This window comes from Ranitomeya imitator, chromosome 4, assembly GCF_032444005.1.
Source record: "Ranitomeya imitator isolate aRanImi1 chromosome 4, aRanImi1.pri, whole genome shotgun sequence".
In the NCBI taxonomy this organism is placed as follows: domain Eukaryota; kingdom Metazoa; phylum Chordata; class Amphibia; order Anura; family Dendrobatidae; genus Ranitomeya; species Ranitomeya imitator.
The window spans coordinates 23,899,817-23,922,805 of NC_091285.1; the positions used below are offsets into that span (position 1 = coordinate 23,899,817).

Sequence of the window (22,989 nt, forward strand, 5' to 3'; positions counted from 1 at the left end):
CTATCTATCTCATCTATTATCTATCTATCATCTATCTATCATCTATCTATCTATTATCTATCTATCTATCTATTATCTATCTATCTATTATCTATCTATTATCTATCTATCATCTATCTATCTATTATCTATCTATCTATCTATCTATCTATCTATCTATTATCTATCTATCTATTATCTATCTATCATCTATCTATCATCTATCTATCTATTATCTATCTATCTATCTATCTATCTATTATCTATCTATTATCTATCTTCTATCTATTATCTATCTATTATCTATCTATTATCTATCTATTATCTATCTATTATCTATCTATCTATCTATTATATGTATTATCTATCTATCTCTTCATCCATCACGGAGCTGAGTTTGCAAATTAAGGCCGGTATCGGGCGAATGTCTGAAAACTCGTCCGTATTTTCCGCCGATGTGACGTTTGTTTTTGTTTTTCTTAAATACATCAACATCTTAGAATCTGCCTGATGGGATACAGTAAAAATCGGGTACAAGACGGATGTTCTGTACGGAATCCATTTTTTTCTTTTGCGCGCCCGTAGACTTGAATGGCCGCGTACGAGACTCTGACAGAGAAGAGGGCCCGCCGCCATTGTTTTCACACGGACGCGGATGTCGTCACACCCGTATAGCAGAGCTGACTTTATCTGTTTTTCTTTTTCTTTTTAAGTTACGCTATTGGATGTATCATGTCCTGATAAGTGATGAAACCTTGTGATGCCAAACTCTGCGTCCGTAGACATAAGCACAGGTGTAGCAGAGTTGAGTTTGTTTGCTACAGCCGAGCCGGTTTTCGAATTCCCCGTTTTGCCGCATTAGTAAATGATAACCGTGACCGTAACAAACTCAACTCTGTTACATCTGTCTGTAGATCTGCTATTTAATTGCTTCCGTGAGCTGTGTTTGTCATGTCGTCCTGTAATTGTCCGCAGACTGGCCAATCTCGCCATTTCCTTTAATCATCTAATGATATTTTTCTACGTGTGGCTATGACAAGACCCCTTTATTTCACCTGTGCCGCTCGCCGGCATCTGTTTTTTATCTGAAACAATAGTAGGAGAGAAAAAAAAAAGTGAACCCCCCCCCCCCCCCCCATTGATTCCAGTGTTCCCATCATTAATTAACCCCTTCTTCATTGCAGACAGTGACGAGTGTGCAGAGGGCACGGACGATTGCCACATTGACGCCATCTGCCAGAATACCCCAAAATCTTACAAATGTATCTGCAAGCCTGGGTACAAGGGCGAGGGGAAGCAATGTGAAGGTAGGAGGAGGAAGAAGAAGAAGAAGAAGAAGTATTTGGCCGGGGTTCCTATTTGTTTGCACTGTTAAATCTTCGTAAATAGCTGAATTCCTGAACCGATTAATGCAGATTTACAGCTGCTTGCCCTCCAGTCCTGGTGTTTATTGGCTGAGGGTCCCTGCTGTGTCTGATAATTGTTCTAAAGTACAGATACTTCTTGTAGAAGTCACCCATTCATACATGCCAATCCTGGAGAAAAAAAAAACGTGCACAATGACCTGAAAAAAAAAAAAAAAAAATAATGCATCTTGTGGAGCCACCTTAAGAAATGACTTAAAAAAAAAAACCTTTAAAATGATACCGCCTTAAAATATATACTGCCTTAACAAATATTTTCCTACCTTAAGCAAAATGACATACCGTATATTATTTCTTCTTTAAAAATTGATGCTGCCTTGCAGGATATAGTTCTGTCTTTTAGGATATAGAACGCCTTAAAAAATAAATAAATAAATAAACAAAACATATATAACCTTTAAAAAAAAAAAAAAACAAAGAAAAAAACAATGATACTGCCTAACAAGATATAGTGCTGCTTCGGAGGATATACTACGACCTTAAAACATAAACCTTAAAAAAATGACATTGCCTAACAAGATGTAGTACTGTCTTCCAGACTATATAACACTGCCTTTAAAAAAAAAAAAAAAAAAAATAACACCGCCTTCCGGGATATAGTACCACCTTACAAAAAAATATTATACCACCTTAAAAGATGACACTGCCTATCAAGATATAGTACTGCCTTCCAGACAACAGTACTAACTTATACTACGTTCTGGAATATAGTATCTCCTTACAAGATATAGTACTGATTTAATAAAAATATATACACCTTAAAAAATGACACTGCCTAACAAGATATAGTACCGTCCTCCGTAATAGAGTACCACTTTAAAAGAAATATACCACCTTAAAAAAAATGACACTACCTTACAAGATATATTACTGCCTTAAAAGATATGTCGCCTTAAAAAATAACACGGAATTGCAAGGCATAGTTCCCTCTTAGAGGCCCTAGTTCCGCCTTAGAGGCCCTAGTTCCGCCTTAGAGGCCCTAGTTCCGCCTTAGAGGCCCTAGTTCCGCCTTAGAGGCCCTAGTTCCGCCTTAGAGGCCCTAGTTCCGCCTTAGAGGCCCTAGTTCCGCCTTAGAGGCCCTAGTTCCGCCTTAGAGGCCCTAGTTCCGCCTTAGAGGCCCTAGTTCCGCCTTAGAGGCCCTAGTTCCGCCTTAGAGGCCCTAGTTCCGCCTTAGAGGCCCTAGTTCCGCCTTAGAGGCCCTAGTTCCGCCTTAGAGGCCCTAGTTCCGCCTTAGAGGCCCTAGTTCCGCCTTTAGCTGTCCTAGTTCCGCCTTTAGCTGTCCTAGTTCCGCCTTAGAGGCCCTAGTTCCGCCTTAGAGGCCCTAGTTCCGCCTTAGAGGCCCTAGTTCCGCCTTAGAGGCCCTAGTTCCGCCTTAGAGGCCCTAGTTCCGCCTTAGAGGCCCTAGTTCCGCCTTAGAGGCCCTAGTTCCGCCTTAGAGGCCCTAGTTCCGCCTTAGAGGCCCTAGCTCCGCCTTAGAGGCCCTAGTTCCGCCTTTAGCTGTCCTAGTTCCGCCTTAGAGGCCCTAGTTCCGCCTTTAGCTGTCCTAGTTCCGCCTTAGAGGCCCTAGTTCCGCCTTTAGCTGTCCTAGTTCCGCCTTAGAGGCCCTAGTTCCGCCTTTAGCTTTCCTAGTTCCGCCTTAGAGGCCCTAGTTCCGCCTTTAGCTTTCCTAGTTCCGCCTTAGAGGCCCTAGTTCCGCCTTTAGCTTTCCTAGTTCCCCCTTTGAGGCCCTAGTTCCCCCTTAGCAGCCCTAGTTCCCACTTAGAGGCCCTAGTACCGCTTTTAAAATAGTAATTGAAAAAAATACCTCACCTAAACAAGATTATGCAACCTAAAAAATATAATACTGTCCCCCTAGATACTTATACTGTCTTAAAAGAAATTGATACCACCTTAAAAATCTTAGTCAAAGTCACATATAAAGCAACAGGGAAGCAGGAGCAGGATGTATCACATTGAACCAAACAGAACAGTAAGTCATTTCAATCAGGAGTAGTTTTTAGGCTTTTCCAGGGATAACTACATTAGGGAATTCCTTTTTTTGTCCCAAAATATTCTGTAAATCCTCCTAGACATCCCTTTTTTAAAGGGGAATATTTACCCAAAATGTAAAATTACCCATGTATTAGTAAATCAGAAGTCACAGCAGTGGTCAAAGTTTGACGATTAGATTTTCTTTACCGACAGAGAAATTAGCATTTGTTTTTAATTCACATGTGGTGGCCATTTTAGTGAAAGGACCAACAGGAAGTGCCGCTATATTGCCGGTAACCCTTGAATTAGCATTTTGGTAATTTGTCATTTTGTTTTTGTTTTTTCATTAAAACCTGCTGATCGATTTTTAAAAGTATTCTGAGAAGCTAATTTCTTGCTGACGGCCAATATGGCTGCACTTCCTGTTTCTACATTCCTAATTTCTTGCTGACTGCCAATATGGCTGCACTTCCTGTTTCTATATTCCTAATTTCTTGCTGAAGGCCAATATGGCTGCACTTCCTGTTTCTACTTTTCTAATTTCTTGCTGAAGGCCAATATGGCTGCACTTCCTGTTTCTACTTTCCTAATTTCTTGCTGACGGCCAATATGGCTGCACTTCCTGTTTCTACTTTCCCAATTTCTTGCTGACGGCCAATATGGCTGCACTTCCTGTTTCTACTTTCCTAATTTCTTGCTGACGGCCAATATGGCTGCATTTCCTGCTTCTCCTTTCCTAATTTCTTGCTGACGGCCAATATGGCTGCACTTCCTGTTTCTACTTTCCTAATTTCTTGCTGACGGCCAATGTGGCTGCATTTCCTGCTTCTCCTTTCCTAATTTCTTGCTGACGGCCAATATGGCTGCACTTCCTGTTTCTACATTCCTAATTTCTTGCTGACGGCCAATATGGCTGCACTTCCTGTTTCTACATTCCTAATTTCTTGCTGACGGCCAATATGGCTGCACTTCCTGTTTCTACTTTCCTAATTTCTTGCTGACGGCCAATTTGGCTGCACTTCCTGTTTTTACTTTCCTAATTTCTTGCTGACAGTCAATATGGCTGCACTTCCTGTTTCTACATTCCTAATTTCTTGCTGACGGCCAATGTGGCTGCACTTCCTGTTTCTACATTCCTAATTTCTTGCTGACGGCCAATATGGCTGCACTTCCTGTTTCTACATTCCTAATTTCTTGCTGACGGCCAATATGGCTGCACTTCCTGTTTCTACATTCCTAATTTCTTGCTGACGGCCAATATGGCTGCACTTCCTGTTTCTACATTCCTAATTTCTTGCTGACGGCCAATGTGGCTGCACTTCCTGTTTTTTACTTTCCTAATTTCTTGCTGACGGTCAATATGGCTGCACTTCCTGTTTCTACATTCCTAATTTCTTGCTGACGGCCAATATGGCTGCACTTCCTGTTTCTACATTCCTAATTTCTTGCTGACGGCCAATATGGCTGCACTCCCTGTTTCTACTTTCCTAATTTCTTGCTGAAGGCCAATATGGCTGCACTTCCTGTTTCTACTGTCTCTAAAATGGCCGCCGCAGCTGAACTGAAAAAAGCAAATAATTTAATGAACAAACTTTTAATTTACTTGATAGGTGGCTGTTTGTTTTTTCTTGTTGTTGTCGTTTTTACGTTTTGGTTGTAAATACTCTTTAACCCCTTTACCCCCAAGGGTGGTTTGCACGTTAATGACCGGGCCAATTTTTACAATTCTGACCACTGTCCCTTTATGAGGTTATAACTCTGGAACGCTTCAATGGATCCTGGTGATTCTGACATTGTTTTCTCGTGACATATTGTACTTCATGACAATGGTAAAAATTATTTGATATAACCTGCGTTTATTTGTGAAAAAAACGGAAATTTGGCGAAAATTATGAAAATTTCGCAATTTTCCAACTTTGAATTTTTATGCAATTAAATCACAGAGATATGTCACACAAAATACTTAATAAGTAACATTTCCCACATGTCTACTTTACATCAGCACAATTTTGGAACCAAAATTTTTTTTTGTTAGGGAGTTATAAGGGTTAAAAGTTGACCAGCAATTTCTCATTTCTACAACACCATTTTATTTTAGGGACCACATCTCATTTGAAGTCATTTTGAGGGGTCTATATGATAGAAAATACCCAAGTGTGACACCATTCTAAAAACTACACCCCTCAAGGTGCTCAAAACCATATTCAAGAAGTTTATTAACCCTTCTGGTGCTTCACAGGAATTTTTTGAATGTTTAAATAAAAATGAACATTTAACTTTTTTTCACAAAAAATGTAATTCAGCTCCAATTTGTTTTATTTTACCAAGGGTAACAGGAGAAAATGGACCCCAAACATTGTTGTACAATTTGTCCTGAGTATGCCAATACCCCACATGTGGGGGTAAACCACTGTTTGGGCGCATGGCAGAGCTCGGAAGCGAAGGAGTGCCATTTGACTTTTCAATGCAAAATTGACTGGAATTGAGATGGGACGCCATGTTTCGTTTGGAGAGCCCCTGATGTGGCTAAACATTGAAACCCCCCACAAGTGACACCATTTTGGAAAGTAGACCCCCTAAGGAACTTATCTAGAGGTGTGGTGAGCACTTTGACCCAACAAGTGCTTCACAGAAGTTTATAATGTAGAACCGTAAAAATAAAAAATCATATTTTTTCACAAAAATTATCTTTTTGCCCCCAATTTTTTATTTTCCCAAGGGTAAGAGAAGAAATTGGACCCCAAAAGTTGTTGTACAATTTGTCCTGAGTACGCTGATAGCCCATATGTGGGGGTAAACCACTGTTTGGGCGGATGGGAGAGCTCGGAAGGGAAGGAGCGCCGTTTGACTTTTCAATGCAAAATTGACAGGAATTGAGATGGGACGTCATGTTGCGTTTGAAGAGCCACTGATGTGCCTAAACATTGAAACCCCCCACAAGTGACACCATTTTGGAAAGTAGACCCCCTAAGGAACTTATCTAGAGGTGTGGTGAGCACTTTGACCCACCAAGTGCTTCACAGAAGTTTATAATGTAGAACCGTAAAAATAAAAAATCATATTTTTTCACAAAAATTATCTTTTTGCCCCCAATTTTTTATTTTCCCAAGGGTAAGAGAAGAAATTGGACCCCAAAAGTTGTTGTACAATTTGTCCTGAGTACGCGGATACCCCATATGTGGGGGTAAACCACTGTTTGGGTGGATGGGAGAGCTCGGAAGGGAAGGAGCGCCGTTTGACTTTTCAAAGCAAAATTGACAGGAATTGAGATGGGACGCCATGTTGCGTTTGAAGAGCCACTGATGTGCCTAAACATTGAAACCCCCCACAAATGACACCATTTTGGAAAGTAGACCCCCTAAGGAACTTATCTAGAGGTGTGGTGAGCACTTTGACCCACCAAGTGCTTCACAGAAGTTTATAATGCAGAGCCGTAAAAATAAAACAAAATTTTTTTCCCACAAAAATTATTTTTTTAGCCCCCAGTTTTGTATTTTCCTGAGGGTAACAGGAGAAATTGGACCCCAAAATTTGTTGCCCAATTTGTCCTGAGTGCGATGATACACCATATGTGGGGGGAACCACTGTTTGGGCACATGGGAGGGCTCAGAAGGGAAGGAGTGCCATTTGAATGCAGACTTAGATGGAATGGTCTGCAGGTGTCACATTGCGTTTGCAGAGCCCCTAATGTACCTAAACAGTAGAAACCCCCCACAAGTGACACCATTTTGGAAAGTAGACCCCCTTAGGAACTTATCTAGATGTGTGCTGAGCGCTTTGACCCACCAAGGGCTTCACAGAAGTTTATAATGGAGAGCCGTAAAAATAAAACAAAAATTTTTTCCCACAAAAATTATTTTTTAGCCCCCAGTTTTGTATTTTCCCGAGGGTAAAAGGAGAAATTCGACCCCACAATTTGTTGTCCAATTTGTCCTGAGTGCGCTGATACCCCATATGTGGGGGGGAACCACTGTTTGGGCGCATGGGAGGGCTCGGAAGGGAAGGAGCTCCATTTGGAATGAGGACTTAGATGGAATGGTCTGCAGGTGTCACATTGCATTTGCAGAGCCCCTAATGTACCTAAACAGTAGAAACCTCCCACAAGTGACACCATTTTGGAAACTAGACCCCCTAAGGAACTCATCTAGATGTGTTGTGATAGCTTTGAACCCCCAAGTGTTTCACTACAGTTTGTAACGCAGAGCCGTGAAAATTAAAAAAAAAAATCTTTCCCCCCAAAATTATTTTTTAGCCCCCAGTTTTGTATTTTCCCGAGGGTAAGAGGAGAAATTCGACCCCAAAAGTTGTTGTCCAATTTGTCCTGAGTACGCTGATACCCCGTATGTTGGGGGAAACCAACGTTTGAGCGCATGGCAGAGCTCGGAAGGGAAGGAGCGCCATTTGGAATGCAGACTTAGATGGAATGGTCTGCAGACGTCACATTGCGTTTGCAGAACCCCTAATGTACCTAAACAGTAGAAACCCCCCACAAGTGACCCCATATTGGAAACTAGACCCCCCAGGGAACTAATCTAGATGTGTTGTGAGAACTTTGAACCCCCAAGTGTTTCACTACAGTTTATAACGCAGAGCCGTGAAAATAAAAAATCTTTTTTTTTCCCACAAAAAATATGTTTTAGCCCCGAGTTTTGTATTTTCCCAAGGGTAGCAGGAGAAATTGGACCCCAAAAGTTGTTGTCCTATTTGTCCTGAGTACGCTGATACCCCATATGTTGGGGTAAACCCCTGTTTGGGCACACGGGAGAGCTCGGAAGGGAAGAAGCACTGTTTTACTTTTTCAACGCAGAATTGGCTGGAATTGAGATCGGACGCCATGTCGCGTTTGGAGAGCCCCTGATGTGCCTAAACAGTGGAAACCCCCCAATTATAACTGAAACCCTAATCCAAACACATCCCTAACCCTAATCCCAACAGTAACCCTAACCACACCTCTAACCCTGACACACCCCTAACCCTAATCCCAACCCTATTCCCAACCGTAAATGTAATCTAAACCCTAACTGTAACTTTAGCCCCAACCCAAACTGTAGCCCTAGCCCTAACCCTAGCCCTAACCCTAGCCCTAACCCTAGCCCTAACCCTAGCCCTAACCCTAGCCCTAACCCTAACCCTAGCCCTAGCCCTAACCCTAGCCCTAGCCCTAACCCTAGCCCTAACCCTAGCCCTAACTCTAACCCTAGCCCTAATGGGAAAATGGAAATAAATACATTTTTTTAATTTTTCCCTAACTAAGGGGGTGATGAAGGGGGGTTTGATTTACTTTTATAGCGGGTTTTTTAGCGGATTTTTATGATTGGCAGCCGTCACACACTGAAAGACGCTTTTTATTGCAAAAAATATTTTTTGCGTTACCACATTTTGAGAGCTATAATTTTTCTATATTCTGGTCCACAGAGTCATGTGAGGTCTTGGTTTTTGCGGGACGAGTTGATGTTTTTATTGGTAACATTTTCGGGCACGTGACATTTTTTGATCGCTTTTTATTCCGATTTTTGTGAGGCAGAATGACCAAAAACCAGCTATTCATGAATTTCTTTTGGGGGAGGCGTTTATACCGTTCCGCGTTTGGTAAAATTGATGAAGCAGTTTTATTCTTCGGGTCAGTACGATTACAGCGACACCTCATTTATATCATTTTTTTATGTTTTGGCGCTTTTATACGATAAAAACTATTTTATAGAAAAAATAATTATTTTTGCATCGCTTTATTCTCAGGACTATAACTTTTTTATTTTTTTGCTGATGATGCTGTATGGCGGCTCGTTTTTTTGCGGGACAAGATGACGTTTTCAGCGGTACCATGGTTAGTTATATCTGTCTTTTTGATCGCGTGTTATTCCACTTTTTGTTCGGCGGTATGATAATAAAGCGTTGTTTTTTGCCTCGTTTTTTTTTTTTTTTTCTTACGGTGTTTACTGAAGGGGTTAACTAGTGGGACAGTTTTATAGGTCGGGTCGTTACGGACGCGGCGATACTAAATATGTGTACTTTTATTGTTTTTTTTTTTTTATTTAGATAAAGAAATGTATTTATGGGAATAATTTTTTTTTTTTTTTTCATTATTTTGGAATATTTTTTTTTATTTTTTTTTACACATTTGAAATTTTTTTTTTTTACTTTTTTACTTTGTCCCAGGGGGGGACATCACAGATCAGTGATCTGACAGTTTGCACAGCACTCTGTCAGATCACTGATCTGATAGGAGTGCAGGCTGCTTCACAGTGCCTGCTCTGAGCAGGCTCTGTGAAGCCACCTCCCTCCCTGCAGGACCCGGATCCGCGGCCATCTTGGATCCGGGGCTGGAGGGAGCAGGGAGGGAGGTGAGACCCTCGCAGCAACGCGATCACATCGCGTTGCTGCGGGGGGCTCAGGGAAGCCCGCAGGGAGCCCCCTCCCTGCGCGGTGCTTCCCTGTACCGCCGGCACATCGCGATCATCTTTGATCGCGGTGTGCCGGGGGTTAATGTGCCGGGGGCGGTCCGTGACCGCTCCTGGCACATAGTGCCGGATGTCAGCTGCGATAAACAGCTGACACCCGGCCGCGATCGGCGGCGCTCCCCCCGTGAGCGCTGCCGATCGCATATGACGTACTATTGCGTCCTTGGGAAGTAAAGCCCACCCCACATGGACGCAATAGTACGTCTAATGGCAGAAAGGGGTTAAATATGTTGTGGTAAATTATTGAGACGTGACTTTTTATTGGGCTTTATGAACAGATGGAGCAAAATTTTGTGTACATTATAGAGGCCCAGTAACAAATTTGGAAATTGGGGCCCAGCGGCTTCAAGTAGCACCTCCTCTTGTGTCAGTGGATCTTTAGAAAAATGTTGCCGTTAAGTCCCACGTCTTTCCACATGGGAACACCCACTTTTGGGTGGGGTTTACGTAACCCTGCACCTTTTCGGATAGGAATATGTTGACATTTTCTGGGATCGTTTCAGACACTTCATGACCATCCTGGGCAAATTCAGGACCATAAACGCTATAGGGCCCAAAAAGTCAAGTGCCAGATATGAAAAGCAGTTTATGCCGATGAAAAATGGGGAAGCGGAAAAGTTTGTTGATGATAAATAAAGGCTTCGTTATTGATGCACAGGCCCGAAGACCCCAAACTAATCACTCAAAGCAATCCCCTCTCCAAGAGGTGCACTGCTCACTCAACAGGAGTGCACAGAGACAGGAAATGTGTCCTCCTGTCGCACCTCTCTGGAAAGGGTGGGTTTTCGAGCGATCGGTGGGGGTTTGAACACCCGATCCGCCACTTATATGCTTGCAATTAAATGTGCACTGAAATACAGTGGGGAAAATAAGTATTTGATACGCTGCCGATTTTACAAGTTTTCCCACCTACAAAGAATGAAGAGGTCTGTAATTTTTATCATAGGTACACTTCACCTACTGTATGAGACAGAATCTAAAAATAAAAACCAGAAAATCACATTGTATGATTTTTACATAATTAATTTGCATTTTATTCCATGAAATAAGTATTTGATACAATAATAAAACATAACTGAATATTTGGTCCAGAAACCTTTGTTTGCATTTACAGAGGTCAGACATTTCCTGTAATTTCTTGACCAGGATTGCACACACTGCAGCAGGGATATTGGCCCCCTCCTCCATACAGATCTTCTCCAGATCTTTCAAGTTTCGGGGCTGTCGCTGGGCAACAGACTGGCTAGGCCACTCCAGGACCTTGAAGTGCTTCTTACGGAGCCACTCCTTAGTTGCTGTGTGTTTCGGGTCATTGTCATGCTGGAAAACCCAGCCACCACCCATCTTCAATGCTCTTACTGAGGGTAGGAGGTTGTTGGCCAAAAATCTTACGATACATGACTCCATCTGTCGTCCCTTCAATACGGCGCAGTCGTCCTGTCTCCTTTGCAGAAAAGCACCACTAAAGTATGATGTTTCCCCCACCATGCTTCACGGTTGGAATATTGTTCTTTGGGTTGTACTCATCCTTCTTCTTCCTCCAAATACGGCGAGTGGAGTTAATACCAAAAATTCTATTTTGGTCTCATCTGACTACATGACCTGCACCCATGCCTCCTTTTGGTCATCCAGATGGTCATTTGCCAACTTCAACGGGCCTGGACATGTGCTGGCGTGACCTTGGTTGCCTGCAGGATTGTAATCCATGCGGTGTAGTGTGTTACTAAAGGTAATGTTTGTGACTGTGGTCCCAGCTCTCTTCAGGTCATTGATCAGGTCCTCCTTTGTAGTTCTGGGCTTATTCCTGACCTTTCTCAGAATCACCCTTACCCCACCCGGCAAGATCTTACATGGAGCCCCAGACCATTTAAGACTGACAGTCATCTTGTGTTTCTTCCATTTTCCAATAATTGTGCCAACAGTTGTTGCCTTCTTACTAAGCTCCTTGCCTATTGACCTTTAGCCCATCCCAGCATTGTGCAGGTCTATAATTTTGTCCCTGGTGTCCTTAGACAGCTCTTTGGTGTTGGCCATGGTGGAGAGGTTGGAGTGTGATTGTGTAGACAGGGGTCTTTTATAGAGGTAACGAGATCAGACAGGTGCAATTAATACAGGTAATGAGTGCAGAGTAGGAGGGCTTCTTAAAGAAAAACTAACAGGTCTGTGAGAGTCAGAATTGTTGCTGGTTGGTAGATGAACAAATACTTAACTAAATTGTGTGTTATTGCATTAAATATTCCACACCTATCAGACATAAATGGCATATGCTGTGGATTTACCATAACTATCCAAGTTGGGAATAAGGCTGGTTTCACATTTGCGTTTTTTTTTTTTTGCGTTTTTGCAGTAAAAAACGCAAAAAAAGCATGCGTTTTTCCCCCCTATACTTAACATTAAAAACGCATGCGTTTTTTTTTTGCATGCGTTTTGCCACCGCAAATGCAACATGTAGTAATTTTAGCGGCGTTCTTTTTTTTTTTTTTTTGCTGCAAAAAAACGCATGCGTTTTTTTGCGGCAAAAAAATGCATTGCTGTCTATGTAAACGCATGCATTTTTAACCACATGCGTTTGCATGCGTTAAAAAACGCATGCGTTTTTATTTAAAAAAACAAACAAAAAAAACACACTGATAAACCACCCCACACCATAAAATTAATAAAGGGATCCTACCCCTAACCCTACCCCTAACCCTCTAAGGGTAGGGTTAGGGAAGGGTTAGAATTAGGGGTAGGGTTAGGGTTAGGATCCCTACCCCTAACCCTAGCTCTTTCTGTTTATAGTGGGTTTTTTACTTTATTTTGATGATTGGCAGCTGTCACACATTTATCTGCATGCGTTTAAAAAACGCAAACGCATGAAAAAACGCATGTAAATGCGTTAAAACGCATGCGTTTTAAAAAGCAAGTGTGAAATCAACCCAACTCTTGTTTTTATTTACCCTGAAGCATCTTTTGTGTAGTTTTTTTGTCGTTGTTTTGTCGTTTTTTTTTCTTGATGATTTGTGCTGCTAGCTGTCTCCCCCCTGTCTTTTATTGCTGTCGTTTTTCTAGTCTTTTTTTTTTTTTTTTTTCTATTTTTTTAACTCCATAGAATAATTAAGAAACTGCTAACGTTTTTTGTGCGTTTTTTTCAAGACATCCGAGCATCTTTTTAGTTTTCCCATTAACTCATATTGTACAGTACCCAGCGTATTCCATACAAAAAATGACGGAAAAATAGACATAGCAACAAAATCCCTCCCCGTAACCAGGGCACAAAAGAACTGATAAACGTTAAATAACCTCAAGAAAAAATCCAGTATACTGTGCCAAGTAAAAAATATCGTCTTTATTAAGGTAAACTAAACAAAGTTTAGACAAATATGGTACAAAGCGAATCACAAAGTCAATAAGAAAGTTCAGGTCACTACTTTAACCAATAATGGGGAAATGTTCCAACACCCACATGACCAAAAAACCCTATATATGTAGTGCTAGGTATATTCGTATCACATGGTCCCATAGACTATACTATATCAGCTGTGTACTACGTGCTCATGAGACCAAGATAAAATCTGTTAGCCAGTGACGCTTACATTAGGGTGGTGCGTTACGTGTGGTTATCCACAAAGCACCCCAACGCGCGTTTCGTCCCTTCGTAAGGAGGCGAACGCTGGAGGGGAGGGGACGTCATGGAGTCCATTTATGGATGATATCAGCGGCGCACGCGCGGTAAATACCGGAAGTGAACTCCGTGATGACCAGTATGTTTATGTAAAACGAAACTAAGCTTTTCATTGGCCACCCTCCCTATTTAAGACACTCACCCCTCCTCTCCAGCGTTCGCCTCCTGACGAAGGGATGGAACGCGCGTTGGGGTGCTTTGGGGATAACCACACGTAACGGACCACCCTAATGTAAGTGTTACTGGCTAACAGATGTTATCTTGGTCTCATGAGCACGTAGTACACAGCTGATATAGTATAGTCTATGGGACCATGTGATACGAATATACCTAGCACTACATATATAGGGTTTTTTGGTCATGTGGGTGTTGGAACATTTCCCCATTATTGGTTAAAGTAGTGACCTGAACTTTCTTATTGACTTTGTGATTCGCCTTCTACCATATTTGTCTAAACTTTGTTTAGTTTACCTTAATAAAGACTGTATTTTTTACTTGGCACGGAAGAATAGACATGTCTCTTCTTTTTTTTTTTTTAACTCTGGGCCTTAGAACTAATAGGCCGATAATTGCGACTTATCTGCCTGTTGTGCCTGGTGGTGATCTGCCGGCACAGAGCAAAAATTAACCACTCCTGCCGGCGATCCTGCTGTTTCCACTGACGTCACGTCGACAGGGTAGCCATTTCTCTTCCGCTCTGCTCAGTGGCTGACGAAATAATGCTGATTGACAGCAGGCTCTCCACTGCCCAACTGCGGGGAACCAAATGTCAATCAGCATTATGTCAGCAGTTGCACCCGGTCGACAGAGCAGCCCAGAAGAGCTGCTCTGTTGACGTGGAGCACCTGAATCGCCAGCATGAGCTGTCGTGCATTCTTTTGAAGGTTTTCATATGCTTGAAAAAGACATCGTGTTTACGTACCCTAAAAGGCTTTTCTTCTCTCTTTATTGTAAATAAAGGCTAATTTTATTATAAAGCTTCTGCATCTTTTTAATATGCCTTGTTATTAAATTTTGCAGAATTTTCCATTATACAATGACTATGTTTTAGGCTATTAATCCCTTTTTACGCATAATTATAATTTCTGATAATTGGCCTTGCCCTTAGAAACCAACCACATCTGGAAAGAAGCTGCACATAGCAACCAATCGGGATGCAGCTTTCATTTTCCCAAGTATGGGGTAAATTCAAAAGCTGTCGTCTGATTGGTCGCTTTGGGAAACTTTTTTTACTTTTAGATACGTTGTTCTTTATTGATACGTGGTGAAAGTGAGCAACAACATCTGATTGGCTGTGGGTGGAAAATGGCGCTGATTTTTTTTTTCTTCCCAATGTTGGTTTTTATAAGCAACTCCCAGGTTGGGGTAACACTCAGTTAATTGTGAGTTATTTTTACCTGTCTGGGTCCGGCTGCGGCTTATGGGCCTATTTGTTAAGTACTTGTAATGAATAACATTACTTAGCTGAGATGACTGCAGAGGTATTTTGCATGGAGACGGCGAGGAATTTGACGTCTAGGTTTTCCTGAGAGGCTGGTATTTGCAGGATTTCGCTTAATGACATTGATTAATTAGATTTTTTTTTTTCAAGGCAATGCTATAACTTCCCTGTGATACTTCAGTGTATCGTACATTATCGTAATGGTAGCGAATGCCCTCTTCTGTAGCGTCTCACCTTCTGCTGTTGGACCCCATGCCGAGTCACCACGCCATCCACTGGGTCTTCCATGAGTGGTGCATCGCCTGATACTGAGTCTTCTGTGGCACGTCACCACATGCTCGGTCTCCCCTGAGCGCCACCTCTCCGTCAGCCCTTGGCTCCCCTCGCCCCAAGCGGCTCCTGTCCGTCAGCCATTGTCTCGCCCCCGAGCTGCGCCTGTCCGTCCGCCCTCATCTCGCCCCTGAGCTGCACCTGTCCGTCCACCCTAGTCTCTACCCCGATCTGCGCCTGTCCGTGCGCTCTCGTCTCGCCCCGAGCGGCGCCTGTCTGTCCGCCCTCGTCTCGTCCCCGAGCTGCGCCTGTCCGTCCGCCCTCGTCTCGCACCCAAGCTGCGCCTGTCCGTCCGCCCTCGTCTCGCACCCGAGCTGCGCCTGTCCGTCCGTCCGCCCTCGTCTCGCCCCTGAGCTGCGTCTGTCCGTCCACCCTAGTCTCTCCCCCAATCTGCGCCTGTCTGTCCGCTCTCGTCTCGTCCCCGAGCGGCGCCTGTCCGTCCGCCCTCGTCTCGCCCCCGAGCGGCGCCTGTTCGTCCGCCCTTGTCTCGCCTCTAAGCGGCGCCTGTCCGTCCGCCCCCGAGCGGCGCCTGTCTGTCCACCCTCGTCTCGCCCCTGAGCTGCGCCTGTCCGTCCGCCCTCGTCTCGCCCCCAATCTGCACCTGTCCGTCCTCCCTCGTCTCGCCCCTGAGCTGCGCCTGTCCGTCCGCCCTCGTCTCGCCCCCGAGCTGCATCTGACCGTCCACCCTCGTCTCGCCACCCATATTAATAATGGGTATCTGTATATATTTAGCCATGAGAAGAGCACCTCAATCTATGCAAATATCCCCTTGTGAATGGCTGGCCTTGGTTGACATATCTGGTGGTGGTAAGTTAATTTTTGGGTAATTTATTTCACCACCCAATCCCTCTAATCTGAGCTTTTTCAATATTACATGCTCTTCTATTCACCCTTGCACTGAATATTTTGATTTAGGTCCTCCAAAAAGGGTCAGCGAAAATGACCTTAATGACCGGTCACGTGACCCTCCGGGACATAACATTGGACCATCACATAATCGTGACCACAAACATGGGGATTGTGGAATTTTGGTGTGGAGCCGGCGACAGTCACCCTTTCATACTTTCCCTTTTGTTTAGGTGTGAAGTCCGGTAGGAAAGAGGCTTTTTCTACGCAAACAGGGAAGTTCACGTTTTATTCGGAGTCATTTATCAGACTTTATATGGTGCTTGGCCTCTACTTAAATTCTTTGACCTTTAATGTTTTTTCTACAAGGTTTTAATGCCTGGGCAATTAGTAACTTCTCCCATAGCAACTGAAAGCTTCCGTGGTCAATGATTAATTCATCATTTCAACCAGGCAAATACAGCGCAGGAAAATGTTCCTGTAATGCAGCTGCAGCGCGTTCCTACAGGCTCGGGACCTCAGAATACATTTGGCAAATTTGTATATGAAAATGAGTAATTCATGACCTAGGTTCTTCAAAGCTTGTGGACTTTAGTAGGAAGATTTTACTACTGAAACTAGTAGTACAGCTGCATAGGTCCCAGTACAGCAATAAAAATGATACCTGTCTTGCAGTAATTCGATATGCCAGAGCTGAGAAATCGAGCTTTGAAGTTTCATACAAATTAGTCTGGCAGTACCTTGGGGGTGTGTCATATTACATCAACACGCCCCCGCAGTGCACTTCCAGTCTAATTTGCATGTGGCTTGAAAACTCAATTTCTCAGCTTTGGCACCTCCGATTACTACAAAACCTGTATCATTTTTATTGTTGTCACATGACCTAATCAGGGATAAAACTTGGTTTGATTAGTAAAATCTTCATGCAAGGTTCCCTTTTAAGATGATCTCCAGAATTGATAGATTGGTATATCTGATAATCAGGGGCCTGGAAAAGTTGCGTGAATCCTAGAGTCCCCATATGGGGGATTTGGCACAGATTGTGTACAACTGCAATCCATTTAAGGATGGCCTTTTTTTCCTCACCAGTGGTTCCGTTTTTGGTTCGTGTATGAAAAAAAAATCATTGAGATTTTATTTAAAGAAATGACACAGGGAAAAAGTTTTGAACTTGATTGCTGACCTTTACTTAATATTTTGTATAAAAGCCTTTGTTAGTGATGACCGCTTCAAGATGAATCTTGTATGGAGAAACTAGTCGCAGGGATTGCTCAGGTGTGATTTTGGCCCATTCTTCCACTCAAACACTCTTTAAATCCTGGAGGTCCAATGGGTTCCTTCTTTGAACTCTGACATTTAGTTCCTGCCATACATTTTCTATTGGATTCAGGTCCGGTGATTTGTTGGGCCATTATAGCAGCTTTATTTTCTTTCTATGAAACCAGTTGAACGTTTCCTTAACTGTGTGTTTGGGATCGTTGTGTTGCTGAAATGTCCACCCTCATTTCATCTTCATCATTCTGGTAGCTGCCATCATGTTTTTATCAAGAATATCTCGGTACATTTGTCCATTGATCCTTCCATCGTATGAAGTTTGCCAGTTCCGTATGCTGAAAAACATCCCTCGACCATGATGTTCCCACCTCCAAACTTCACTGTTGGTATGATGTTTTTGAGGTGATATGTAGTGCCTTTTGGCCTCCAAAAAAGGTATGTATTCTGTTATCCAAAGAGTTCAATTTTGGTCTCATTTGACAAGACTATATTCTCCCAGTATTTTACAGGATTGTCTAAATGTTGTTGAGCAAACTTTAAATGATCTTGAACATGCTTTTTGTTCATCAATGGAGTCTGGCATGGTGAGCCTACATACAGGCCATGGAGGCTCAGCGCATTACTTATACTTTTCTTTTGAAACAGTAGTACCTGCTGACTCCAAATCTTTCTGTAGCTCTCCACAGGTGGTCCTTGGCTCTTGTACAAGTTTTCTCATTCTTTTCACTCCTTTGTCTGAAATCTTGTGGGGAGCACATGGTTGTGGCTGGTTTATGGTGAAATGATGTTCGTTCCTCTTCTGGATAATGATCCCAACAGTGCTCACTGGAACTTTCAGTAGTTTAGTAATTATTCTGTAACCAATGCCATCAGTATGTTTTGCAACAATAAGGTTGTGAAGATCTTGAGACAGTTCACTGATTTTACCCATTATGAGATATTTCTTGCGTGGCACTTTGGTGATGAGACACCTTTCTATAGGCCATCAGTTGAACCAGCTGATATTATTTGGCATTAAGTGGCAGGAATTCTTTCTAATTGCTAATAGATTTCAACTGATGTCAGGACTTTCCATGGCTTTTTGCACCTTTCGCTTCATGGGTTAAGTACTTTTTCTATGTGTAATTTCTCATGATTACCCATCATTTATTGACATCTATGGTTTGATTTCTTTGCCTTTGTGGATTGGATGGGTTGTTTCGGGCACAGTTTTTTTTGATGGTGGAAGGGAGGAGAAAGCTGCTGCCTGATAACCCTGACAGTGGCTTATCATCCCTGAAAACCAAACGATTGAGGACCCGATTCCTCATTTGCGATATATGGAAGTCACTTTACTATTTTTGTATTGTGATATCAGTTGACTTATTTTTTTGTATTCCAAATTCTTCATATTGACGAAGACGGATCATAAATTTGGCCCCAGAATGTTTTTTATAGCCATTTTTTGCCCCTTTTTAGCATCTAAATGTCGCAAATCCTTTCGAAAATCACACAAGTTGTGTAAAATTGAACTGGAATGAGATGTGCCCCCCCAAAAAATGGTAAAAGTCGTGTTTCATGAGTGCGTCTAAAACATTTTGAATAAGCACACTTGCCTGGAAAAAAAAAAATAACACTTAAACAATAAAAAATACATACAATTTAAAAAGTGGTGCAGAATCTACAGCAAATAAGGCTCAAAACTACAAAAAAAAAAGTAAAAATGTAATAAAAAAAAATAAAAAGTGGAGAAACAGCAATGATTAATGTGGGCCAATTGACTTTACCATTCAACCATCCAAACCAAATCTCGCCTCAATTCCGGAAGAGTCGTGTGATTTTCCCCTCTTCCCCCCCCCCCCCATACACATCAGTTGGGATCAGATTAAGGGGTGCAGACCGCTCGCCAACGGTTTGGGTCTTTAGTCCCACTGCATGGCACGCAGATACAGGATCCTCCCACCACGGTAGATGATCACTGTTGGATCGGTAGAGATCCGATTAATACATGGGAGTCTGAATTTAGAAGAAGTGTTGCTCTGAGAGTTAAGAAGTTATTTTTTTTAGCATTTTTAGTTCTAGTTTGTTTGTTTTTAGGCCTCTTTTACTGCGCCTAGTTCTATCTATTCATCAGCTGGAATGTGTCTCGGGAAGGCTTTATATATTTGAAGTACACTTTAGCACCAGGTCTAGAACGGTCACTTCAAAGTTGCGGGTTGTAGCAAACTTGTGTGGAATTCATGTTACGTGGTCAGGTTAATAGTTACAGTTGTATGTCTAAGACGTTTACTTCCAATGGACATTTATGTGCCTTTGCGTTCAGATGACTCGACGAGGTCGACGCGTTGTGTTCTAGTTTACACGCTCTGATATCGTACAAGTCTGGTCTTCATAGAGCGTGGAAACCCAGATTTGCTTTTGTTGGGTTCGTCTTACTCCTAAAAGCTTGCTAGATATGTTGGCCCAGGCTGTGCTTTGGTGGTGGCATCCTAAGACCTCCTGGCCAAAGTGTGGTCAACTTCATACCTCCCCTCCAAATGACTCTTGAAAGACAAAGATCAGATTGTTCAGAACTTTTTGGACGACATTACACTTTGCTTTTTAGGTCTTGTATTGATCTCGCTGGCAGAAATGAGACACTTTCGAAATTCATACATTTTTTTTTCCAGATATTAGATTCACGACAAATTGAAAGCACCGCTCAACACTTGTCTAAATGATGTGTAGGACACTCTGAGGTCTCCCAGCACTGTATCAAAATCCCTTCAAATTCTTTAACAGAATTATCAAGGCAACCTTAACATGCCTGGCTATGGGTAAATGGATAGTAGCTGGTCTCCCTGCTGTGCTGTCACTATCCGAACAGTTTCTTTGGTGTTTTTATGGCTTTCTATCCTTATCTCTATGTCTAAGCTATGAGCTGTGACGTTTTCCCACTATCCAGATTCCCATTATCCAGATTCCCACAAAATACATTTTCTCATATGAGGCATATGAAACTTGCGCTGCATCCTGAGAAATGACACTATCTGAACAGTTTCTTTGGTGTTTTTATGGCTTTCTATCCCTGTCTCTATGTCTAAGCTATGAGCTGTGACGTTTTCCCACTATCCAGATTCCCATTATCCAGATTCCCACAAAATACATTTTCTCATATGAGGCATATGAAACTTGCGCTGCATCCTGAGAAATGGGACTATCCGAACAGTTTCTTTGGTGTTTTTATGGCTTTCTATCCCTATCCCTGTGTCTAAGCTATGAGGTGTGACGTTTTCCCACTATCCAGATTCCCATTATCCAGATAACCCACAAAATACTTTATTCATATGAGGCATATGAAACTTGCACTCCATCCTGGTTTTGTCTGAAAACTAAACACATAAAATATATGATGCGGTTCTAAGCCACTCTGTGTCTTTTGCCCTCCGCACTGTGTTTTGCCCTCCGCACTGTGTTTTGCCCTCCGCACTGTGTTTTGCCCTCCGCACTGTGTTTTGCCCTCCGCACTGTGTTTTGCCCTCCGCACTGTGTTTTGCCCTCCGCACTGTGGTTTGCCCTCCGCACTGTGGTTTGCCCTCCGCACTGTGGTTTGCCCTCCGCACTGTGGTTTGCCCTCCGCACTGTGGTTTGCCCTCCGCACTGTGGTTTGCCCTCCGCACTGTGTTTTGCCCTCCGCACTGTGTTTTGCCCTCCGCACTGTGTTTTGCCCTCCGCACTGTGGTTTGCCCTCCGCACTGTGGTTTGCCCTCCGCACTGTGGTTTGCCCTCCGCACTGTGGTTTGCCCTCCGGATTTCTTTATGGGTTAATAAACAACTCAAGTATTTGGCCACAGAGCCAAATCTTGAAATCTGAAATAAAGATCTTGACCCAGTAATTAGCATCTGCTCGCTATCCTGACAGCCATCCTAATTAATAATTAAACCAATGGGCTTACTCCTCTTTGAACCGCGACGGGAGACATCAAACTAGAACGTGAATATCTGGAGGGCATTTAACGATTCTCAGGTTTTGTTCCTTTTTTTTTTTTTTCTATTTCATTGCTGCTATTTTATTTAAAGTAATCTGACATCTTTTTAGGTTCGTTATTTCTCTGTGGGATTTAGAAAGGCCGTCTGATTGTTCTGTTTTATACTGTAGACAGAATGTTACGTGGAAAATATTTCCAATTGGTGTATTTATTTTTTTTTGTCTTATGAATAGATTATTCCTATACATAAGGATAAAAGCTGGACATATCCACAGCCTCACAGAATAACATTGGTCCAAGTGTGATCCAATATTTTGTCGGATCGCACTCGGACCGAAAAATAGTCGTCTGCACAAGCCCTAAATGAGACTAATCTATGTGTATGGTGCTTTGCGGGGGTAAACATTAATTCTCTCATACTCAATTGTCATTTCATTCTCTCGCTCTCTGGCCGGAGTCACACTACCGCAGAATACTGCTGAGTGCTATGCGAGAACACCTCGCCCACTGTTAATCTATGAGGCAGCTCCATCACCGTTTTTTTCTCAAGTGTATTTGACGTGCATGTAAAATCGCATCATGCTGCGATTGTCACCAACTTGCCATTGCTCTCGTGCGCTCTCTTCTGCTCTCGTGCACTGTTTTTCTCTTCCGGCCTCGCGTGCTTTCTCTCTCTTCCGACCAATGTGCTCTCTCTCTTCTGTGCACGTGCTCTCTCTCTTCTGCGTTCTCTCTTGCATGTGCTCTCTTGCCCTCTATCGCGCGCATGCTGTCTCTTGCGTGCGCGTACTCTCTTGCGTGCGCGTGCTCTCTTGTGTGCTTGTGGTCTCTTGCGTGCTCGTGCTCTCTTGCATGCACGTGCTCTCTCTTCTGCGGTCTCTCTTGCCCTCTATCAATCTCATGCTCTCTCTTGAGTGCACGTGCTCTGTCTTGCGTGCGCGTGCTCTGTCTTGCGTGCGCGTGTTCTGACTTGCGTGCGCGTGTTCTGACTTGCGTGCGCGTGTTCTGACTTGCGTGCGCATGTTCTGACTTGCGTGCGCATGTTCTGACTTGCGTGCGCATGTTCTGATTTGCGTGCTCTGTCTTGCGTGCGCGTGCTCTGTCTTGCGTGCGCGTGCTCTGTCTTGCATGCGCGTGCTCTCTTGCGTGCTTGTCCTCTCTTGCGTGCTTGTCCTCTCTTGCGTGCTTGTCCTCTCTTGCGTGCTCGTGCTGTCTTGCGTGCTCGTGCTGTCTTGCGTGCTCATGCTGTCTTGCGTGCGCGTGCTCTCTTGCGTGCTCTCTTGCGTGCGCGTGCTCTGTCTTGCGTGCGCGTGCTCTGTCTTTCGTGCTCTCTTGCGTGCTTGTCCTCTCTTGCGTGCTTGTCCTCTCTTGCGTGCTCGTGCTGTCTTGCGTGCTCGTGCTGTCTTGCGTGCTCGTGCTATCTTGCGTGCTCGTGCTGTCTTGCGTGCTCGTGCTGTCTTGCGTGCGCGTGCTCTCTTGCGTGCGCGTGCGCTCTCTTGCTCGCGCGTGTGCTCTCTTGCTCGCGCGTGTGCTCTCTTGCTCGCGCGTGTGCTCTCTTGCTCGCGCGTGTGCTCTCTTGCTCGCGCGTGTGCTCTCTTGCTCGCGCGTGTGCTCTCTTGCTCGCGCGTGTGCTCTCTTGCTCGCGCGTGTGCTC

The 22,989-nt window shown here is 43.4% G+C and overlaps 1 protein-coding gene across 4 annotated transcripts in view; it reads left to right on the forward strand.

The window, feature by feature from the left end:
* SCUBE1 (signal peptide, CUB domain and EGF like domain containing 1) overlaps positions 1-22,989 on the forward strand; it is a 224,751-nt gene that overhangs the window by 7,269 nt on the left and 194,493 nt on the right. For all 4 annotated transcript variants that reach the window (XM_069763370.1, XM_069763371.1, XM_069763373.1 and 1 more), the window contains exon 2: positions 1,164-1,286. In XM_069763370.1, coding sequence (XP_069619471.1) covers positions 1,164-1,286 — 123 coding nt within the window. The remainder of the gene's footprint in view (positions 1-1,163; positions 1,287-22,989) is intronic.